The following is a 10,089-nucleotide window of genomic DNA, read 5'->3' as shown; positions in this document are numbered from 1 at the left end:
AGAACTGGCTGAGGGTCCCTGAACACCATGCCCATGTGAGAACCACCTGAGGGTCCCAGAACACTATGCCCACATGAGAACTGGCTGAGGGTCCCCAAACACCATGCCCATATGAGAACCACCTGAGGGTCCCCAAACACCATGCCCGTGTGAGAACCACGTGAGAGTTCCCGAACACCATGCCCATGTGAGAACCACCTGAAGGGTCTCCAAACACCATGCCCTGTGAGAACCGCCTGAGGGTCTCCGAACACTGTGCCCACATGACAATCGCCTAAGGGTCCCCAAACACTGTGCCCATGTGAGAACCGCCTGAGGGTGCCAGAACACTATGCCCACATGAGAACTGGCTGAGGGTCCCCGAACACCATGCCCATGTGAGAACCACCTGAGGGTCCCCGAACACCATGCCCGTGTGAGAACCACGTGAGAGTTCCCAAACACCGTGCCCATGTGAGAACCACCTGAAGGGTCTCCATCTCCAAACACCATGCCCTGTGAGAACCGCCTGAGGGTCTCCAAACACTGTGCCCACATGACAACCACCTAAGGGTCCCCAAACACCGTGCCCGTGTGAGAACTGCCTGAGGGTCCCAGAACACTATGCCCACATGAGAACTGGCTGAGGGTCCCCGAACACCATGCCCATGTGAGAACCACATGAGAGTCCCTGAACACCGTGCCCATGTGAGAACCACCTGAAGGGTCCCCAAACACCATGCCCTGTGAGAACTGCCTGAGGGTCCCCGAACACAGTGCCCACATGACAACTGCCTGAGGGTCCCCAAACACCGTGCCCATGTGAGAACCTCCTGAGGGTGCAGCCTCTCCTGTCTCATGCTCATATTGTGGCTCTGTTATTTCCTGGGGACCGCTGCAGACATGGCCTCCTCCTGCAACAAATGCCCAGGGTCGTGAGCAAGGACAGCAGCCCATGAATGGAAACCTGGCACTGGGCCGTCTCTGCTGCAGGACATGCATCCCCCTAGGGGTCCTGGACCCCTGGATCTGGGACTCACAGGCACCCCCACTGGCATAAGCTGTTGCACGGAAGGGATGGTCACCTCCCAATTTTCACACCCACCACTCTCCCACCAGTGCCCACAGGAAGCTACTTACCTGGTGGATGTGCCAGGAATCGGGCGGCCCGTGTCCACCAGCACACACCAGCAGTACCCCGTGGAGGGGTGACACTGCACCGGCTTGTACAGACCACCGTGCGCGCACTCTGGGATCACCACATTGTCGTTCTTAGGCTGCTTGGCCTCTTCCAGGGCTGACTGGTGCTCCTGGTCACACGATGACACTAGAGAGGAGGAGGAAAGGCACCGTGGGAGGGAGGAAGAACACGGCAATGGTGGGGCCAGCACCGGGCCGGGCGGGGTAGCCGAATGGAGCACTCCCGAGAACACAAGCCGCAAAGGGCAGGGCACCCAGGGAGAGGATCTGCAGGTGGGTTGGCACAGTGAGCTGGGCCGGGGGTGGGGCTCAGAAGTCCTGGACGTGCCCCATTTCCTGACTGATCCTCATGCTCACCCTTCACTGAGTGAGGGGTGCGGGCAGCTGGTGCACACTCATGTAACATGGGGTGCAGCTCATGAGGCGAAGCAGGAGGTCAGCTTGGATGCACAATCAACATATGTATCTAACCCCCGCCAGACACCCTACCACCACCAGTCGAAGCAGACCTGGGATGGGCAGAGACCGCCTCTACGCCTACAGCCACAGGCTGGTGAACCTCAGGACACATGCAAGCAGCCCAGGCCATGAGCACAGGTGTGTCCCCCATCACTCTCGTCATTCTGCTGCCCATGGCCCAAGCAAACTATTTGTCATTGTCCACACCCTCCCCAGACAGCTGGAAAATAGCCACTTCCCTACCCTGAACCCCCAAGGTCTGAGCCTGGCTAAACCTAAGATGATCAACCAGCCAGAATGCAAGTAGCTGCCAATGCTGCATAGGAACAGCCCGAGGCTTCATGGGATTTGGTTCCTTAGTTTGGAGATTTAGAGTCACAGCTTCACGAGAGCCCCAGTTAATGGAGTTGAACACTCAGTTACGTTATAATGCGGGAGAATGTGTTTAGTGCCTCTGTTCTTGTCACTGGTGTCTGGGGTCTTCAAACTTGCAAGCGGCCATCCAAGGCATAGCAACTGGTCCCTATTCACCTGGGGCAACAGAGGAAGGAGTCAGGAACAGGAGGGAGATATGGAACGGGTTGCTAACTGCCTCAATGAACAGATGCCTCCTTTACCATGAGACCAGAACTAGATGGCACCTGGCTACCATCACTGAACATGTGGATCAAAGATTCCACAGAAGAGTCCTGATCAAAGGGGGAACATGCAGGACAGAATCTCAGACTCTCACTGACTCTAGACTTTCTGGAGCCATGCGGGGTGACTGAGCCCAAGACTACTGCCCTGAGACCCTCATTAACCCTTTCACCAGGAACACTCCTGAAGTCTTCCAACATCTCTACTGTCATCAGTGCAAGGGAGACAACCATTTTGTACTTCTTTTAATTTTGTCATTAAGTTAATTTAAGACGATGTTAAACTAAAAGTGGTAGAAACCCCATGAGCCTGCCTTTTGTTGCAGCATATTGGAATCAGTTTGAGGAAGATCATAAGCATAACACTATGTGGCCTGAGGCAGCAAGGATGCACAAAGACAGACCACAGTCACAGGTGAGAATGTCAGATAAACTCTAGAAATGACTATGGAAAAGATGTGATGTTAATGATAACCCGTTAACCCACAGGAAGGTCAGCATGCTCGTACTGAGGGGAATTGCCCCACAGGGTTTCCAGGGCTGTCAGTCTTCATGGAAGCTTCCTGCAGGGAACTCCTACACCCTGAAGAAATGCAGTCCTACTGTCATTAGTAAGGACCCCATTCAAGTCAAAAGACTTTCTGTAGACAGGCTAGTGATGTCCTCAGGAGTAAAGGCCACAAAGACCAGTGCGTGGGTCACAAAGGCAGTCGCCAGCACTCGTCTCATGAAGGACCAGCAGGGAAAGGGGCCCCCACTACTGCATGAGAACGCAGTCAGGCCCCGTGAAGATGACAAACGAGGAGACGGTGCTCACCTACGGCCCTGTGAGGAACAAGATTGTCCCTGACTCTAGGAAGACCTTCATCTTACCTGTTATGGGCAGAATTGTTTCCCCAAAAAATACGTTTGGAAGTATAGCCCTGTACACGTAGGCATAATCCCAAGTGAGAGCAGGGTTTTCTCTGTTATGTTAATGAGATTCCTATCAGGTTAAGGTGTGTCCTAAGCCAATCATTTTTTAGAAAGAAAGGAGCTGTTTAGGCCCAGGAGACTAACCTGAGCGGTTCACCATCAGTATCCAGTTCTTGAACGACTGGCTCAATGTGCTTGAGAAGATGACCTCTCACAGGTTCAATATTCTCCTCCCTCTGTCCCACCTCCCTCCCAGGATCACAGTGTGATTATGGGTGACAACATACACATGTCACAGGGCTCTGCACAAATTCAAAGGAGCAAACAAACTCCCCGAGGAAACGGAAAGTGTGTGGATGAGCCCAGGAGCCCTGGCAAAGTGACAGATAACTGAGAGTGGAGCATGGAGAAACCAGAATCAGGCAGAAGTGACTGGAATCTCAGATGGTAACTAAAAGGTCACCAGTGCAAACCTACTTGTCACTCTGCGGGAGAATGATTAAGGCAGCTGCTTCTGTAAAGACTGACAGCCTTGGAAACGCTGTGGTGGAGTTCCACTCTGTCCTAAAGGTCACTAGGAGTCAGAATCCACTCACTGGAAGTTTTTCTTTTCTTTTTGCCCCTACAAAAATATCTTTATAAAAATAAAGACCTGTTATGTGACTATATAGCCTAAAAATCATACAAGTCAACTGAATTTAGAGTCATGTTCGTATTCTATATTTCAATGAAAACATATTGAGCAGAGTCACCAGTGGGTTACCCTTCAAGAGTTTAACACGGACTGCTAGCCCTGGACACAATGTACCTGACCCACAAACATAAAGAAGCTCTTAGAGTCGGGAAAGCCTGAACACTATGGATCGAAACTCCAAGAACACAAAACCTTCCAGAGAATTAGCTGTGGAACAACATGCAGTCCAGTCATCACCATCCTGTTAAAGGTTTAATACACTTCTCTGTTGGTTCCAAATACCAAGAGGTGAATCAGTAAAACTGTAGCAAGAGCAGCAACAGTCAGACATCATAAACTCATAGCTCAAGTGAGAACACAGCAAATACATAGAACAGAAAGCTGTTCTTCTCTAAGGACTGCTGAGGCATGTTGGGGTGACTACTGTGTGTGCATGTTTGTGTGTGTATGCCATGTATGTGTACGTACATATACATATACAAAGAGGCCCTGGTAGCACACACATTTAAGTGCTTGGCTTCTAGTCAAATGGTTGGTGGTGTGAACCCAACCAGAGGCAGCTCTGAAGAAAGACACGGCCTCTGCCTCCTGAGGGTCACAGCCCCGGAAACCCTATGCAGCAGCTGTAGTCGGCACATATGCGGGTCTCCATGAATGGGAATCAACTTGGTGATAACATACACATGTTGAAAGGCTCCACAGACAACTCTTAATTATCATACAGATTACGTATCTTAATTCTGATGTTCCACTTCAGTTCTTGTCATTGACTCGGGGTCCTCGCACAGAGAACCTCCATGATCCAGGGGAAGACTGACGCCATGACAGAGACACAGGAAAACCACCCAAGAAAATTCAATGCCCATCAGTGGCAACCTCTCCTATCTGATGAAGAGCCTAAGAGAAAACCCTCTGTCATGCTGCACTGAGTGATGGAAACAGCATGACTTCACCTACATAGTGGGAGGAACCTCACCACTTGTACTCATCACAGTGCTGAGGGTCCTAGGCAATACAACAAGGGTAGTAAAAGCATAAAGATTTCAAAGAAAGATGGAGTCTGTCTTCAGTCACACAGGATTATGTACGTAACAAACCACAATGTGTCCACAAACAAACACACTGCTGACGTTCGTGAGTGAATGTAGGAAGGACCCCAAATGCAAGTTTGGTACTCAGAAACTACCTTCACATCTGTACACAGTAACGGATGACTGGAAAACAGCTTGAAAAGCTATTTGCAATAATAAGAAAACACAAATATTCAGGAATACGTTTTTAAAAAGATGAGAAAGACTTTGAAAACTTTAAGAAATTGCTAAATTTTTTCAGACTGAGTAAATGAAGAGGCATACCATATTAATGGAGTTGAACACTCAGTTACGTTATAATGTTAATTTCACCAAAAACTGAACTGTAGAGTCAACACATGCATCTGAAGATTCAGTAATGTTATAATGAATTCACCAAACACTGAACCGTAGAGTCAACATAGTTCCTATCAACATAGTTCCTTATTTAGCATTTTTACAGAAAGTGTGTTTGGGCTATTCAGTGTATGCAGAGAGGATCTAGACTATCCAAGCACTCTTCCAGAAGACCAAAGCTGGAGGACTAGTGTCACTGTATTTCGAACATTATTTTAAAGCTACAGTGATCTAGACAGTCATTTACTGGAGTAACGATAGCTAACTGGATTAAGATAAAAGTACACAGAGTTCATGCACAGAATTCAAAGTATACGTTTTAATGGTATTTGACAGGCACCAAAGCAACTCAATAGGGAAAGGAAAGCATTTCAACAAATGTTTCTAGAACAATAGAGCATCTGTATGTCAATAAAAAACAATACAACCTAGCTCATGCTGTTCACAACCATTTACTTGAGAAGAATACAAGCTCTCAGCATAAGCCTTCTAAAGAAACTACAGGAGCTACAGGAGGTCTCTGTGGGGGGGGGGCACTCAGAAATTCCCGAGGCAGAGGCGGGAGCACCAATCACAAAGGAATCAGTGGGTAAATTAGACACCATCAAAATTAAAAACACACACTCAACCAAAGAGGCCACTAAGACAGTGAAAACACAAAGCACTGACCGGAGGAAACGCTCCAAATTCATGTATCTGACAAGGAGATGGATTACATAAAAAACTCCTATCAAGGTTGAAAATAGGAAGGAACCTAACTTCAATTAGGCAATTTCACTTCAAAATGAAAACAAACAAGATGAGCAGACACTTCAAAATGAAAAACATGGAATAGTAAGCATGTGGGAAAAACTGCTCAATGTTGTTGTAGCTGTTAGGCTCCAACTCATGGCGGTCCCGGGTACAACAGAAGAAACGCTGCCGGGTCCTGAGGCATTCTCACCTGTATATTATATGCACATTGTTGTTAGGTGCAATTGAATTGGCTCTGATTCATAGCAATCCCATGTACAACAGAACAAAACACTGCCTGCTCTTGTGCCATCCTCACAATCCTTGCTATACCTGAGCCCATGGTTGTAGCCACTGTGTCAATACATCTTGTTAAAGGTCTCTCCCTTTTTCACTGACCTTCCACTTTAGCAATCATGATATCCTTCCCCGGGGACTGGTCCCTTCTGAGAACATGACCAAAGAAGGTGAAATGTAGTCTGGTCATTCTCATTTCCAAGGAACATTCCAGCTGTACTTCTTCCATGGCAGATTTGTTAGTTCTTCTGGCAGTCCATGGTACTTTCAGCATTCTTCACCAACACCACAATTCAAAGGCATCAACTCTTCTTTGGTCTGCTTTGTTCATTGTCCAGTACACACATATGAGACAACTGGAAATGCCATCCCTTGAGTTAGGTGCACCTTAGTCTTCTAAGTGACATCTTTGCTCCTTAACACTTTAAAGAGGTGTTTTGCAGCAGATGTGCCCAGTGCAATAAGACATCTGATTTCCTGACTGCTGCTTCCATGCGTGTTGCCTGTGGATCCCAGTACAATGACATCCTGGACAATTTCAATCCTTTCTTCATTTATCATGATGTAACTTACTCGTCCAGTTGTGAGGATTTTTGTTTTCTCTGTCCTCTAGGGGTGCTGTAGGTCGGAATGGACTCCACAGCTGTGGGTCTGGTTTGAGCTTTACTTCTGTAATGACTGACAATCTTGGAAACCCTATTGGGCAGTTCTACTCTGTCCTCTAGGGGCACTACGACTTTGAATGGACTTGGTGGCAGAGAGTATGATCAACTTTGTGTTAACAAACCTGATGGATAAGAACTACCAGGAGGACTTTCTTAGACATGCAGCGTGGGCCTCAAGCCCAGATTGTGATTCAGGGGTGTGGGGGAAGGCCTGAGCCATAGGAGCTGGGTGTCCACAGGGGGCTACCTGGTCACCCCCAAAGGCCCGGGGCTGGGAAGAACACCCTGCCCCCATGGGGAATGTCAGCCTGGTCCCCAGTGGCACTGAGACCAAGCACATGTTTCCATCTGCCACAGATTTCTGCATGTGGGTTTTCATTTTCTCTCAGAATTGATTACTGAATTTTTAGACATGTTGTCTTCATCAGTCATGGAACGTTCTGTGGTTTTCTTTTTAATCACACAACATTTAAATGAGATGATCAAAGAAGACAAAAAATAAATAAATAAAGCCAAGTGCCTCCTTTCACATTTGATTTTCAGGAAATGGCAGATGAGGGAGGGGAGATCTGGGAGACTATAGTTTGAACAGAATGTAATTGTCCACATGTCCACCTTCAATTAAACCAAAGTGGGATTCATTGCCTAAAAGAGGCATAAATGTATGACTGACCGCACCCTTTAACTCCCAAGGGAGATTGTACAGGTAAGCGTTTCAATCCAGGGTTATCGCCACAGTTCTTGCAGGGGGTGCTGACCAAGAACCAAGTGCCCTACCTGCTGTCCTAAGCCTGCCTACAACAGCAGAACAAGGGCAGACTGACACGTCTGTGACCCTTATGGAGTTCACAAGAGAGAAAACCGAGACACAAAGTCAAGGTCACTGAGCCCAGAAAAGACTGCGTGGATCTGGTGCACTTCAGACTTGCACCCAGCAAAGATACCTACACTCTTCCCTCCCATACCCCTGCCTGCTCGGTCCTGGGAATGCTGGGGTCCAGCCCCTCCTGGGGACACCCCTGAAACGGTAACTGAGAGAATGTAGAAGCTCACAGGAAAGGTTATACACCCAAAAGGTCAACATCTGGATAAAATTCAGGGATCCAGTGTCTGTGGGAAGAGGACAATGACCGAGAGTGAGTAGTGTCCGCTCAGCTGTGCTCCTTCCCACATCCACTTCCTGGGCAGCAGACAGAAGGAAAAGAGCTGCAGCCTCAGGGCTTCGTGGGCCCATAATTGGAGCCCACACCCCAATTCAGGAGGAGAAGCAGCCACGGTAAAGGGAAACAGGTTTGGACCTCACGTTAGAACCCAATTAAAATTGGACAGAGGGCACTTCACCAAAGACATCCAGAGAGCCAATAAACATAGGGCAGAAACGCCCATGATCATTAGCCATTAGAGATGCAAGTCAAAACCATGAGCTATCATCTCACCGCAGCACTAACAGCAAACCTCAAAGAAACAGAAAACAGCAAGTGCTGGCGAGGGTGTGGAGAGACTGGACCCCTCATACACTGCTGGGGGGACTGTAAAATGGGACAACCACTGTGGGAAATGGTGTGGCACTTCACTAAAAAGCTGGAAACAGAAATACCATATGACCCAGCAAGCCTACTACCAGCTATATACTGTAGAGATGTAAGAGCCACGCCATGAACAGACAGATGCACACCCATGTTCATCGCAGCACTATTCACAAGAGCAAAGGGATGGAAGCACCCTAAATGTCTGTCCACAGAGGAATGGGTCGACTCACGCAGTGGACTGCTCCACAACATTACAGGACAACGATGAACGTGAGAGACAGCTCACAACGTGAACTGACAGGCCATGATGATAAGTGAAATTAGTCAATCACAAAAGGACAGATATGTATGAAACCACCAGTGTCAAAAATCTAGGAAAGGTTTACACACAACAAGAAATACTGTTTGGTGGTGACTAGGGCAGGAGGGGAAGGAAGGGAACCATTAACTGGAAGGGCGACACATATTAACACGTGTGCAGGGGAACACACCAGACAATAAGGGCATATCTGCTTTATAGATTGTCAAATTTACAAACATGAAATTTATGTAGTTATTTTAGGCTGATTCAGGTAACTATGGCAGCAAAACTGCCTGTGTCCCATGTTGGTGTTGGTGCTAGTGCTGGTGATGCTAGCGGTGGTGGTGGTGGTGGTGGTGGTGGTGCTGATGGCGGCAGTGGTGGGTGCCCATAGTTGTTGCCCAATCACAGACCCTCAATAAGTGTTTTTGAATAAAAGAGAACCTTTGGACTTTGAATGGCTCCCAACCACTCACCTCTCCCCACCTGGCATCTCTGCGTGTCCATTGTCCACAGTGTTAGACAGAGTAACTGGAACACTCCCAAATACAGCTGAGCATGGCAATGTACCACTATCATGCCTGGAAACCCTGAGTTCAAGTCATCCTTTACTCTAGCTCTCCCTGGGCTCCACCTTCAACCTGTCTCCACACCTTGCCCTCCATGGGCTCCTAGATGTCTTCTTGTGTTTGGCAGTCACCAGCCCAGACTATAAGGCCACTGGCACTGTGGGACCCCTTCAGTAGTGCACACACCACAGGGAATTCTGGGAGTGATGCACGGAGTCCTGAGGCTTTGCTAAGTCGAGTGTATTGCAGCCTCACCTGTGCTCCTAGGAGCCAGGCTGTGCCACCTTCCTCCTCTGGGCACGGGGCCTTTCGACTTTTCATGAATAATGAGGTACACACATGACTATAGCCAAAATGGGCTCCAGAAACATGACTTGATGTCTTTTAAGTTCTGCAGAATTAAGGGACTGATTCTAAAAAGGTTAAGAAAAGTTGTCTCGTTTACGTTGGGATGTCTTGCAGAAAGAATCCGAGGATTTTCCACATCCCAGAACAATCTGGCATCAAGACCAGCAGTGTGATTTCATACAGGCGACCAGTCAACAAACCCACCACTCTGACAGTGGCACCTGGTGTGCACAGGCACCATGGTCGCACAAGCCAGGGCCAATTTCTCCAAAATGGCACTGGGGGGGGGGGCTTTCTCCACAATCTTTTTTTTTTTTTTCTTTTTCCCCCACAAAA

General features: G+C 48.2%; 1 protein-coding gene across 1 annotated transcript in view; it reads right to left on the bottom strand.

Moving 5' to 3' along the window:
* SMOC2 (SPARC related modular calcium binding 2) overlaps positions 1-10,089 on the bottom strand; it is a 285,658-nt gene that overhangs the window by 82,752 nt on the left and 192,817 nt on the right. Inside the window, 1 exon segment of the mRNA XM_007950494.1 lies at positions 1,120-1,306. Coding sequence (XP_007948685.1) covers positions 1,120-1,306 — 187 coding nt within the window.

The sequence above is a fragment of the Orycteropus afer genome, unplaced genomic scaffold, assembly GCF_000298275.1.
Source record: "Orycteropus afer afer isolate SDZICR_OR568_19922 unplaced genomic scaffold, OryAfe1.0 scaffold00273, whole genome shotgun sequence".
NCBI classification, from domain to species: Eukaryota; Metazoa; Chordata; class Mammalia; order Tubulidentata; family Orycteropodidae; genus Orycteropus; species Orycteropus afer.
The sequence above is the reverse complement of the archived record's forward strand: the minus strand, read 5'-3'. Positions and strand labels throughout refer to the sequence as shown.